Source organism: Marmota marmota, unplaced genomic scaffold, assembly GCF_001458135.2.
Source record: "Marmota marmota marmota unplaced genomic scaffold, marMar, whole genome shotgun sequence".
NCBI lineage: Eukaryota > Metazoa > Chordata > Mammalia > Rodentia > Sciuridae > Marmota > Marmota marmota.
This window is the reverse complement of record NW_026000241.1, coordinates 9,386,773-9,400,689: the sequence shown is the minus strand read 5'-3', so window position 1 is coordinate 9,400,689 and position 13,917 is coordinate 9,386,773. Positions and strand designations below refer to the sequence as shown.

The 13,917-nt window shown below is 38.9% G+C and overlaps 1 protein-coding gene across 2 annotated transcripts; it reads right to left on the bottom strand.

The window, feature by feature from the left end:
• Window positions 1-1,090: 1,090 nt before the first annotated feature.
• Xcr1 (X-C motif chemokine receptor 1) lies at window positions 1,091-9,660 on the bottom strand. Of its 2 annotated transcripts, none has more exons than XM_015489373.2 (2): window positions 9,545-9,660; window positions 1,091-5,199 (listed from the first exon to the last, which is right to left on the bottom strand). In XM_015489373.2, exon 2 carries the CDS (start codon window positions 5,175-5,177, stop codon window positions 4,167-4,169), a length of 1,011 nt encoding a protein of 336 aa, XP_015344859.1. In that variant the 5' UTR covers window positions 5,178-5,199; window positions 9,545-9,660; the 3' UTR covers window positions 1,091-4,166. The 2 variants fall into 2 exon arrangements, with proteins under 2 accessions (XP_015344859.1, XP_048650838.1); XM_048794881.1 differs by lacking the exon at window positions 9,545-9,660 and adding an exon at window positions 7,264-7,528.
• Between the last annotated feature and the right edge of the window lie 4,257 nt (window positions 9,661-13,917).

Sequence of the window (13,917 nt, the reverse complement as noted above, 5' to 3'; positions counted from 1 at the left end):
CCAGGTCAATAGGGGTCACCAAAGTGGTTTGGGCAAAGAGAGTCCTTTGAGCCTAGAGTAATCCAATGGAAACCTTTCCTCAAATAGGAATAATTGAAAGTAGCCAACTGGAGAGTGGGGTGATTCATCTCTGAGATCTCACTCTCCATAACCTGGGCTATGGTATTGCACAGAGCAGACACTCCACAAATGTGGCCAGGGACTGCCTGGAGGTCTCCATGCATCTCTCTCACTCTGCCTACTTCTCTGATCCCTGCAACCCTCCAGTGCCCACATCTTTCTTCCCTCTCACCCTGAGTGATGCCCAAGGCTGGTTTTCTGAAATGGTCAAAGTCAAGGAACCAGGTTCCCTGGATCATCCTTTGGCTCCTGTGGTCACACTTCTTTGTGTAGAGAGGCCCATTGGGGGTGTAAAATGGGTTACCACAACCCCACATGTAAAATCCGATGTGGCCCATGGTGGAGAGAGCTCTGCACTCAGAATAACTCATTCAAGAGCTAGGAAGGCCCCTTTTCCCCTTCTAGAATTTCTTCCCAACCCTCAGAATATTCACAAGTTTCAGAATGCTGAAATTCCTGGTAGGATATAGTACTGTTCTTCCCATGATAGGACTGTGTCTCTGAAAGGTCTTTGTTTAGGCACAAACGGGTCATGAGACAGGAAAAAAATGGCTTGGACTTGAAGTCAGAAGACTTCAGTGTCAAGGTAGAGGAGAGATGGGAACAGGAAATTGAGTCCCAAGGCACTCAAGACAGACTCAGTCACCTGAACAATTTCTCTTAAGAGCTAAGTGGAGCCAGTGTCCCCACCATTTCATCCCACCGGGCCTGTTCCACACCTAATGCTCCAGCTCCAAATCCAACCCAGGCCCTCTATAAGCAGAGAAGTTTCAAGAAACATAATGCTATAAGATGTACTTCATGTTTGAATAAATATATAAAAATATACTGTACTGTCATGTATAACTAAAAAAAACAACAACCAAAGAACCACAGTGCTCTTGGGTAGATAAAAGGAGACATAGCAGGGCTATGGATTCAGTGTTTGCTACCCAACTATAGTGACTTGAACTAAGACACCAGCCAGAAGTAAATGAATACAAGGTGATCTTTTACTTGTGCATATAAGCAGTGAAGCTTTTTGTTCTTATGAAATGATTGCATATTTATCCACGACAGACTGGTTTGCAAATTAAGCACTATACACACATGAATGACCTCATGCACATCCCCATGGTGTGGGTGAATCTGTGTGTTGGCTTCTCTATAGTTTTACACGTGAGGAAACTGAGGCTCCAAGGTTGCAGTGGGTAAGGCAAATAGCTTGGCTTTGAGGTTTAGGTCCAGGGTTCAAATGCCATGAGTCTTCTCAGGCAGCTTATTTTGGGAATTTCTTCTAAGTTTTCCTTGTGGGGCTCTTTGTCCTTTCTCAGGCAGGTTTCACAAAGGAGAGCTGTCCAGCGGCATTCAGCAGAACTTAGTTCCAAATGAACCAGTCGATGTTTGAGGTGGTGGACCCTAGATAAAATGTTCATGAGAAGACCTGGTGTTGACCGGAAGACATCAGGGAGATAAGTGTGGAAAGAGGAAATGGAAGGATCAAAAAGCCAAAAGGGGGTCTGCTGCCCTTTCACTTGGCAAACCACAAACATTGCAGGTCACCGAGGAAGTTTCTAGAAACTGAGTGTGTGACCTCCAGGAGTTTTCACTCTAGCTAGAGCCGTTTGAGGTTGCCCTGGCTTGGAGACATGCTCTGTTTCAGAGATCATTGAGGCTGGTCTATTCCTGGTTCTGTCTGGGGGAGTGTGAAAGAGGAAATTCTGGGAAAAGGTCTTCCCTTAGGGAACACTGTGGATTTGTTTGTTTCAGGAGCAGTAAGAGGGCTTAGCTCTGACCCCCACAGACAATCTTGTTATCTCCTTCCATCTGTGGTTTCTTCCCTCAGTGATGAGCGATCACCTCACCTAGGGGCTAGTTAGCACCTTGTCCCTTCACTGTGACAGCACCACACAATCCTCTCCATCAGGTGCTACTGGCTATATTATTATTAAACTAGACCCTTGCTGCTCTTCCCTAGGCAGGTCTGCTAGTCTCCTCTGAGCTAGCCACCCCAAAGCACATAGATCATTAAAATTGTAGCTAGGACTGAAAGGGAAATTGCCTGGTAATCTCTAGGCTCCAGATGAGGGTTATGTTAGATACTTACTTAAAAAGCATATATAGAGTGCCTTCTGGGTAAAAAGTCCTACTCAAAAGAGAGTGTGAAAGAATTCGGAGGCCTCATTCAATTGCAGCCACATGATCCTAACTGGGGTACATGTCAGAGTTATATAAGGATCTTTCCCCAACACCCACTCCAGAGCTGAATCAGGTTACCATATCCGGTTCAGGTCTTTGTGGTATATAGAAGTTTAGAGAGTGACTTGTATCTATGCCTTGATGTGTGAAGCGAAGGGACCCAGGTAGACCTGCAGACCACTAACTGGAAGGCAAGTTAGGGAATAGCCATTGCCACAGAGGGCAAAGCAAAGAGAGGGACAAGCAATGTGCTCTGAGTCTTGCCTAGGAAAGAGGGTTAATATTCATCAAGAAGGAACATGGGGCAAAGAAGGTTAAGTGTGCCCTGTGGCCTGGCCCTCCAAAGAGCATAAATCTGAAGGATTTATGTCTTGTCATTCTTTGCTCTCCATGATAGAACACCAGGGCTCAAGAACAGTTTCCTGCCCTCATGCAGTCTCTAGTCCGATGAGACAGTGAGAGAAGACATTCATGTGCCCAACTACAACACAAGATGGGGAGGGACAAATGCTACTTGAAAGGGCTACTTGAAAGTGCCACAGCAACCCAGAATGTGCCCTTCTGATTTGCAGGCTGGGGAAGGATTCCTGGAGGAGCTGATCTTTGAGCCGGGTCTTACAGGCCAGAGAGGAGAAGGACATGAACTTGAGGCCCAGATGAAAGTGTGACACATCTCCAGAGGCAGAAGACTGAGGAGAAGGGTGTGTGGAAGAAGGCCCGTGGGCTTCTGTGGTTGGATATGAAGCATCTTGGGGGCAGGGGACTTAGAGTGGTATAAGAATGGAAGAGTGGTTACCAGATTATGGAGGCTTTGAATGTCTTGCTAAGGTGTTTGCACTTTATTTGTAAGTCATGAGGAGTCAATGAGGTTTTGAGAGGACCAACAGGAAGAGGAGGAGGATTGAGGCCATTTCAGGGATGAAGTCACGGGTGCAATGGCAAGAACAACACTGCGAATCACTGGGAAGACAGAATGCATAGGACCTGGCTGTGAGGGTTTAAGAAAATGCAGGGTTCCAAGAGGACTCAGGGTTTGGAGTGTGGACCATGAAAGAAAGCTGGTACCATCAACCGAGCAGGAAGTGGATATTTTGAGTGGAAAGTGACCAGTGTGAAGTCATCTTTCCCTCCACTTGGAAGGGACAAGATGTTGGAGGAATGTTCCATCTGCATGCCTTTGCCAATGTGGGGTTTACTCATCTGGGACTCCAGGGTTCGGTCATTGGCACCTGAAGGTTAGCATATACCCTGTTCATCTTTGTATCTTCTAAATACTTGGTGCAGAAGGCACCACATGTAATATTTATTCCTTCAATATTCATGAGCTAGATGTTGAAGATCCAGTTTATGTGGTAGGAGCTGGAGCCAGGATACAGAACTATCTTCAGCCTCGTTTTGGGTTTTTAGAATCCAGGTTTCATTGGGATTGTGCTTATTTGAGGATGTGGTTACTCTTGTCCTGCAGACAGTCACTGGGAAATACAAAGCCAGCTCCCTCCAAAGTGAACAAATCAACTGGGACTTCCCTACAGCCAAGGAAGGGGGAGACTGTCTTGCCAACAACCTGCATTGCAAAATCATCACACACGTTGAGCTTGAGGCTCTCCTTTCCTAAAATTCTTTCATGGTTTGGAACATTCTGACCAAGTGAGTAATTGATATCTAAGTGAAAGAATGAATGATGAAATCAGAGTGCAATGACCATATAAAATGTTCAGGTGGGAAGCCATTTTCCTACAGAGGGAGGCATGACCTTCTTCCTCGCCACCCTGCAGTGGTATGTGGCATCTCCATTGTTAGTCTTCCTGGTCACCTTCTTCTTACTCCCAGTTTCCCTGTCCACCTCCACACTCACCATCCAACTGTCCTCAGTAGAAGGAGGGGCCCTCATAAGTAAAAGCACCAGGAGAACGGAGGTATGGGCTAGGGCTGGATATCTGCTCCCGGCACAACCAGACCTGCCGGAGGAGATTTTTGAGGTGCTTGCGGAACTTAACTCCCACAAAGACGTAGAGCACCGGGTTAAAGCAGCAGTGGGAGAAGGCCAAATTTTTGCAGATGATCATGGCGAAATCCAGCCGCAAGATGACTTCACAACTCTGGATGACGTTGATTTTCAACAGTGTCTGCAGAAATAGAAGGAGGTTGTAGGGAGCCCAGCTAAAGAAGTATGCCATCACAACGGTGAAGATGAGCCTCACCGTCCTGTGACGCTGTTTGGACCTTGAGCGGAGCAGGGTCCTGAGAATCTGTATGTTGCAAAACAGGATGATCCCCATGGAGATCAAGAAGAAGATGTTGTGCTGGTAGACAGATGCTAGGAAGCCCTGGGTTTCAAAATAATCACACTCCAAGGAAATCACCTCGTGGAAGATGGCCTCAGGGATGGAGGACAGGATGCTGGCTGCCCACACAGCTGTGACTATCAGCACACGGCAGCGGAGAGTAGAGACACCCAGGGTCGAGATGGGGTTCACCACAGACAGATAGCGGTGAATGGTCATGATGGTGAGGAAGAAGATGCTACTGTACAGGCTGATGGAGAAGATCATGCTGAGAAACTTGCAGAGGAAATCTCCCAGCACCCAACCCTGGTGGTAGGCTAAGATCCACACCGGCAACAACCAGGAGAACATCAGGTCTGAGAGGCACAGGTTGAGGATGAAGATGTTGGTGAGGGACTCTAGGCTTTCATACTTCACCAGGACCCACAACACCAGGCTGTTGCCCACCAGACTGAGGAGCAACACCAGGCAATACAAGATGGTGGTGGCAAAGGTGTCAAGTATCATGTTCCTCTCGCACAGAATGCTCTGAGAATCATAATCAAAATCGGTAGTTGAAGGCTCAGATATGGTTGAGGACTCCATCTGGACCATATATCAGGAACTCTGAGAGCATCTGAAATGATAGGCATGTGGAGTTTAAAGCCATGTAGAGGGGGTAGTGCTCAATAGGGCCCATGTTACAAAAAAGTGGGTCCAGAGCTCAGGTGCCATTGGTGAATTGTTCATAATGAGATTAGGAATTGTGCTAGAATATAATCACTAAGCATATGGGTTAATCTGGTTAACATTGTTCTTTTCCATAGTAAGAATTTCTTAATGAAAGAAGCAGTGCATTCATTTACAATCTGTCACAGCCTCCTTTCTCCTTGCAGATGGGCACTTGAGCAACCCTAAGCTAGATGGATCTCCCAGCCGATGATCAAGAAAGAGCAGTGGAACTGGATTAGAAGGCTTGAGATCAAACTGGGCTCCATTACTGTGCTCTTGGACAAGTTATATAAGGCTTTCTGAGCCTTATTTCCATATCTACAAAACAAGCTAATGATCCCAGAGTGATTCTTTCATTTATTCAACGAATATCTACTGAGCATTTTCCATCCTAGCCTTCCTCCCTCCCCTTTCCTCTTCCTCCCTCTCATAAAGTACCTGCACCATGATGTCAAGATTCCTTTCAGGGAATGTACTGTCTTCTAGAACAGCCACAGAAAGTGAGGACACAGACATAGCAAAATAATCTCAATACTACAAGGAATGTTCAGATTCTAAGAGACTGGATCTTTGTTAACACAGAGGATTAACTCTCCAAGCAGAAAGTGTCGTCATTAGAGAGTTTGGTTGACAGTACATCATACAGATGTAGGAAAGTGACAACATCCTAAGTGTCCAGTAGCAATGGAGGAGGAGAATGGATAAGAAAACTGTATTGAGTCAAACTCATTCAATCCTCTATGCTCGTGAGGCATTAGAAATAGACTACAAGGCTGAGGAGAGAAAGTGATGGGAAAGGCTAGAATTTTCATTGAGGCAGGTGGATAAAGCTGTTGAACCTAAAGAGAAGGAGGGCATAGAAGAGCTGTCTGAGCCGGATAAGAGAGTTCCCATCATCTACTATGTTCCAAGCACTGTGCTCTCACACTATACTGAACTGTTCATATTATGCCCTATTTTAAAAGAGAGGACACTGAGGCTCATGAGTAATAAATAATCTCTATCCACAAGAAGCTTATAGCGTAGAATGAAACAGAAATTAGACAAATATCTTGGATTTTCTATTGTGTGATGGGTTGGAAATGGAGGTCTCTCTGAACAGAGGCCTTGTGAGCATGCTTCATATCATACAGGTGACCACCAAATCTGTGGTCATAACTCTCATCTTCCCCTGACCCATGGAACCCTGATCCGTTTTTTTAACACCAACACTCCAGCTTTGTGGTTGAGAATTTCTTAAAATTAAATAGTCTCTTCCAAGAAAGAAGATTTCTCCCTCCCTCTTTATTTTAATTGACTGGAAAAAAACCAAGTTGTTTTATAAACTTAGTGTTTTCTACATCTCTCACAAATACAGAGCAGAGATGAGTTGACCTTCTTGGGTGCTGATTCATATTGCCTGTGTCACTGAGGAGAATTAATCACACACTTCTATTCTCAGTGGAGATCGCACTTCTTTTCTCAGTTCTCCGGAATAAAAGAAATTCTGAGCTGGTCTGGATAACAGGGATCCACTGGTCCATCCAATTAACTTCCATTACTCTCTACCTTACTCATTTTTTTTTTTTTTCTGAAATGATGGTCCTGAATCATTCATCTCAGATGGGTTGGTAAGATGACTTCCACCAAGTTCTTAAGTGCTGAATTATTTATCATGTAGCAGGTAACATATAACTGGGTTCTGCTTTTGGTGACAGCTGAGTAAGCTCCTATGTAACCAATACTTCTAGAAGTAAGAACTGTGAGTCCTGGACCAAAAACCCACTCACTTACTCATTCACTAGCTTAACAAGTACAAAAGTTCTTGATGGGACTGAGGAATCATGAAAGTAGTGACTACTGAAGGGGGTTAGGCATTTGAAAGAGGAAAACAACTGGATGATGCTGAGCAAGATTCCCAGGTTTATGGCTTTGGCCTGAGGGCAGGACCTGATCATGGGTGACAACTAAACTCTAGGAGAATACTTACAATGTTTTCTGTTTTGAAGAAGCAGGGGTCCAAATTTTAGAGCAACTACAGGTTCTGGAAAGTGAGGAGGTAAATCACGGAAAATTTAGAGAATGAGAGCCCGAATTCTGTGTATGTACTCTGCCCAGATGTTTGGCTGTCCTCTGAACCGGGAATGTACCAGTGAGAGCTAAAAGATCTGAATTGAGACTTACTGCCACTACTCTCAGTGGAGGCAGAGCTTAAGAGTTTTAACCTACTGATGTAATGACTGCTCAATCAACAATCAATCAACACTTTTCAGAAGAATAAAACGGAATCCAGAGTCTCCACAATATAGCAATCATAACATTCAGGGTATGATATATGCAGCCTCTGAAGAAATAGGAAACCATGACCCATACTCAATAGAAAAGACAAAAATTGACTCTGAGATGAGGCACACGTTGGAATTTGTAAATAAAGATCAAAATGTATATATTATAACTGTGCTCAAGAAAATAAAGAAAAATATATTCACAATAAATGGAATGATAAGAATGTGAGCAAAGAAGTTATATAAAAGGTCTGAAAGAAATTAGAAATCATTAGCAATAAGAGAGCTATAAAAGGTTCAACAATCTGGAAATATGACAATATACTTCTAACGAATCTATGAGTGAAAGAAGACATCAAAAGGCAAAATTTAAAATATTTTGAAGTGAAAGTAATGAAAATACCACATGTCAAATCATGGGATAGAACAAAAGCAGGGCTTGAATAGAAATGTATGGCTTTAAATGTTTATATTAGAAAGAATAAAGATCTAAAATCAGACCTCAATGACTTAAGAAGCTAGAAAAAAAGAGTAAATTCAGCTCCAAGTAAGTAGAAAGAAGGAATAATGAAAATAAAAGCAGAAATTAAAAAGAGATAAAATGAACAAAAGTTGATTGAAGCAAATTTTAAAAATTAATAAAACTTAGCTAGACTGATCAAGGACAAATACAAATTTTTAAACAGAAGGATTATTGCTACAGATCTTACAGACCTTTAAAAGACTAACAAAGAACTATTATGATCAATTTTATATTAATAAATTCAACAATTTAAATAAAACAGACAAATTTCTTTAAAAATTCAATGTACCAAAACTGACATGAGATGATATATATGGAAAATCTGAATAATCTTGCCTTTATAATAGTAATATAATTAACTATAAAAGAGTTACCACAAAGAAAACTCCAGAATGAGATGGTTTTCTAAAGTTTTTTTTTTTCAAACAATTGAGGAAGAAATAACATCAATCTTATACAATCATCTGAAATAGAGGATAAAATCCTTTCATCTTATTTTATGAAATTAACATAACCCTGATACTAAAATCATTTCAAAAATTATAATAAGTGAAGACTGTAGACCAATAATTCTCATGAACACAAACACATAAATTCTTGCAAAATATTAGTAAATAAAATCCAGCAATATGTTTTAAAAGGATAATGCAACATGACCAAGTGGGGTTTAATCCTAGAAGTGTGAGTTTGCTTTAATATTTGAATACTAATCAATTTAAGTCATTGTATTAACAGAACAGAGACAAAACTGGGGTGATCTTCTTTGATCAATGCAGAAAAACATCTGGCAAACTTCAGCACCCACTCATAAAGACGGTATTGAGCATCCACAAAACCATATTCTTTTTCTGTTGGTTAGTAATTCATTTATTCAAAAACTTCAGAGACAATCATGTTCTGCACCTGGAAGGCTCTAGGCTACAAAGGAGAATAAGACCAAATCCCAAACTTTTCCAAGTTACTTTCTAAGGGTTTGGCTCTCCTTGATGGTCATCCCTCCTCCTCCCCATGTCCATGATCCAACTATGAACTGAATTTTCTGGCCTGTGATAGAATTTGGATTGAGAAACACAGCTCTCAATTATACTACTACTATTACGACTAATAATAATAATAATAATAATAACAACAACAACAACAACAAAAGACCTTACAGAAAGACTGGTAGTCAAAGAAATACCTCTACTTCCTTCAGCAAAAGGTAAAGAAAGACATTATATATATATGAGTTCCATTAAAGAATGGTCCACAGATGACCTCTAAAAGAGAATGCAGTTTTTTGGAAATCCCATATGAAAAGACTCAAGAGGTTCTGGGGTGGGGGTGGCTCAGAAATCTGCCTAGTTTCCTAGTCTGCCATCAAAACCTTAGAAAGTCTATGCCCATCAAAGCTTAAGAACCCCTGGCATAGTTTATAAAATCAGAGGAAAATATAAATTTAAAATGTCTATAAGGGAACTCACCTGAATGTACACCTCTTTACATGGTGAAGCAGAAATGGTACTTCTTTTTTTCAAATTTCACTTATTAAATGCCTGCTATTTGGCCCATAGCCCAGTTGTGTTAGGGAAGTACAACAGCGGGCTGGGGATATAGCTCAGTAGGTAGAGTGCTTGTTTTGCATGCATGAGGGCCCTGGGTTCAATCCCTAGCACCACAAAACAAAATAAAACAACAACAAGTTGTTGACCGTACCTCATGACATCTGCCGGTAGACATACTGTCTTCATGGTATGATCACTGCGTCCTGTTTCTTCAGGTCAAAAATATGTTTATAAACTTTCATTTCATAATCATTGAAGATGTAATTCTGTGCCTTATGCTCTTTAAAAGGCAGAGCTGCAATATATTCACCAGTGGCATATGGATGCATAGCATTCTTCTCATGTATTGAGAGTCATGAGCCTAGAATTTCAGTGCACATGCCCTGGCAATATATTTCCAAAAGTTAGCTTGCATGGTTTATTAGAGAACTGGAGTTCTAAAGGTATGCACATCTTGTATGGGTGGCACTGGGGATGGTGTGTCAGACAATGAAAGCAATCATAGTGGTGCAGAATCTTCAGACACAGAAGGTTAAATTTTGTTAAGTTCATACTTTGCCACACTATGGTAAATTTCCTCAGGTGTAACATTTTCAACTAAAATGCACAAATCAATAAAATCTACATTAACTAATGTGTTAACTTTTTTATTTTTAGGCTGGAAAGATGTTCGCTAAACTGTCATGAAGAAATTATGTGCCTCCATTTGGACTATTCAATTTTAACATACATTCAGAGTTATTTGATTTGAATTGTATCATGACATATGATGTCGGGAATCTTTTCACTGGCTTTTTTGTCATTCATGCATCCTCTGTGGTAAAGTGTTTGTTCAAATTTTTTGCCCATTTTAAAGAGAACCACCATCTTAATAATATTGAGTCTTCTTATCCCTGAACATGGAATATCTTCCTGTTTGTTCAGATATTTTTTAAACTTCTTTCACAAAGTTTTTTGGTCTTCTGGATGTAGATCCTGTACCTGTTTTGCTAAATTAATGCCTAAGCATTTCATTTTTTGGTGCTATTATAAATAGTAGTGCTTCTGCTTTCAAATTCCAATTGCTCATTGCTGATATTTAGAAAAGTAATGGACTCTTTGTAGACAAACCTTATATATCCTGCAGCTTCACTATAATTACTGATAATTTCCAGGAGTTACTTACTAATTTAATTTTTGTTATTGATTCTTTAGAACTTTATCTAGAGAAAAATAATGTCATTAACAAACAAAGATATTTTCATTTCTTCTTTCTAAATCTTTAGTCCTTTTATTTCCTTCTCAATATTGAATAGGAACAGTGAGAAGGGACATACTTGCTACACTCCCATTCTTAGGAGGAAAGCATCCAGTTTCTCACCATTAAGAATGATGTTAGTTGTAGGAATGTTTGAATTTTTTTTATTAACTTGAGGAAGTTCCCACATATTCCAAGTTTGCTGAGGGCTTTTTAAAAATCATGAGTGATTAGAAAAAAATTGGTTAAATGATTTCCTGCATCTATTGATATGATCATCTGTTTTTTTCTTCTTTAGTTTGCTAATGTGATAGATGACCCCACTTGATTTTCAAATTCTGAATGAGCTTTGCATACCTAGAATACATCTCAGTTGATCATAGGTGTAATTCTCTTAACACATTTTTGGATTTTGTTTGATTCTATATTTTGAGGATTTTTGCATCTATATTTATGAGAGATACTCTTCTGTACTTTTTCTTTCTTTTAATGTCTGCATATGGTTTGATATTAGGGTAATGCTGACCTCAGAATGAATTGGTAAACATTCCTCCTGCTTTTATTTTTTGGAAGAGAATATAGAGAATTTTTACCATTTGTTTCTTAAATTCACCAGTGAAACCATATGTGCCTGTTGCTCTTTTGGAAATTTATTAATTATTGATTCTATTTTTTAAATAGACACAGCCCTACCCAAATTGTATATTTTTCTTTTAGTGGTTTTGGTAGTTTGTGTTTTTCAAGGAATTGGTTCATTTAATTTCAGTTATGAAATCGGTGGGCATAGGGTTGTCCAAAATATTTGTTTATTATTCTTTTAATGTCCATGGGTTCAGTGGTGATGTTACTGACTGTTAGTAATTTGTGTCTTTTCTTTTTCTTTGTTAGCAGGACCAACAGTTTATCAATTTTATTGATATTGTTCAAATAGCCATGTTTTAATTTCATTTATTTTTCTGTTGATATCCTATTTTTTATTTTATTGACAACTTATAGAATTGGAGGAAATTCAATAAGTGTGTGTGTGTATGTGTGCGTGCATGTACATATATATATACACACATATATGAATGAATGAATTATGTATGTATTACTGAATTATTTATCTGAATTTATTGATGCACAGAATATATAAAAATCCTATAACTCAACAACAATAAAACAGACAATTCAATTAAAATGTGGGCAAAGGACTTGAATAGGCTTTTCTCCAAAGGCATACAAATGAAGAGCAAGCACAAGAAAAGGCATTCAACATAATTAGTCACCAGGAAAATGCAAATAAATCACAGTGAGATACCATTTCATACATCAGGATGGTTATATAAAAAACAGAAAATAATAAGTGTTGGGAAAGATGTGTGGAAATTGGAACACACATGAAAAAACAGATAGTTTTATTTTTTTCTTTCCAATTTGGATGCCTTTTGTTTATTTTTATTGTCTAATTGATCTGGTTTGAACTTCCAGTACCATGTTGAATAGGAGTAGTGCAAGTGCATTTTGCTTAATTCCTCTATAATTATTTTTTTTCCCATTTTAAGCTATTTCAAATAGTACTTTTTCTCTTTCACTAATTGTTGTCGGTAAAGAGAAAAATATTTGGTTTTTTGGGGGAAAAAAGACGTACTAAGAAGTGAGGTCAGACAAAGCTTAGGAAACCACTGGTGATCTTAGGCAGTGGAAATTCAGCAGGATGGTGCACAGTGAACCAAAATATGAAAGGGACATTAGGAAATGTGGAACATTAGGTTTTGAGAAGTATAGTAGAAACGAAAGTGTGAAGTCTTTTAGAAAGTAGGGTAGAAATGGGCCATAGCCATAGGCAAAAGAAAGGTTATTTTTTTTTCTCCTTTTTTGTTCATTTGTTTGTTTTTCCTGAAAGAGGACTCATTTCCCGACACTTATTATGTATTTATACATACATCATTCATTCATTCATATATGTTTTTCCTGAAAGAGGTGGGAAAAGAGATTCAAAGGTTTAAAGCTGAGAAAAATAAAACAAAAACAGTGAATCCTCATTCATAAAATATATTTTGTTTCCATCTTTAAAAAAAAGTAGTGTAAATGGACATCCATGTCTTGTTCCTGATCTTAGAGAAATGAACTTTTAATCTTTTTTCCCTGATTATAATATTAGCTGATGGTTTTTCACATATGACTTTTATCATGTTGAGGATTTTCCCTTCTAGTTCTAGTTTTTTGAGTGTTCTTGGCCATGAAATTGTATTTGATTGTGTCCAGTTCTTTACATCAGTTTTGATGGTCATGTTTTTTCTGCTTCAGATAAGCTGATCAATATTCACCAGTTTGGGGAGCAGTGGTTTGTTCTGTGACTTCAATTCTGCAATGGATCTAAGAAAAGTAATTGATTCTCAGTTTATTCAGCTTTTTTATTATTGCAAGGGCTGGAGTAATGACTTCCAATCTCTTTACATGTTGGAGTTGAAATTGGAGTGCTTCCATAATTAACATTTTAGTTTATATCTTTTCCAAGTAATTCCTACCCTTGTAAAAACTTTTACATATTCAAATACAAACAGTTGCACAGTGTTTATTACAAAAATGGGATCATTTTATGCAGATTTATCTATCTTTTGTTTTTCCCTTAAACAAAATGGCATGAACATATTTCTAAGTCCTTTATATTATTCTTAAGAGCTAAAAAAGTATTCCACTGTGTTTCAGTGTTATGCTTTACCCATTTCTTCATGGATAAACATCTAGCCTGTTTCCAATTTTTAAAATTGCCATGATGCTACAGGGGGCATCTATGTACATATATCTTTAATGCCCTGATGTTAATGCTTCTGTAGGACTGACTTCTCGAAGCAGAGGATTAATGGGTCATAAGATAAATAAATTTTCCATTTTTTTAGATATAGCCAGAATTGTCCTCTAAAATGGTTATTTATTTTCATTTCCACAATTATGTATAAGAGTTCCCATTTCCATGTACTTGGTCAAAATCAGATGTTATTAAACTTTTAAAATATCAGTTTTCTGAAAGGAAAATAGGAGTATCGTGTTGTTTTGATTTAAATTATATACA

What these genes read in the sequence shown, in the direction of transcription:
- Xcr1 (XM_015489373.2), bottom strand. Translation starts at nt 5,177, where the DNA reads ATGGTCCAGATGGAGTCCTCAACCATATCTGAGCCTTCAACTACCGAT.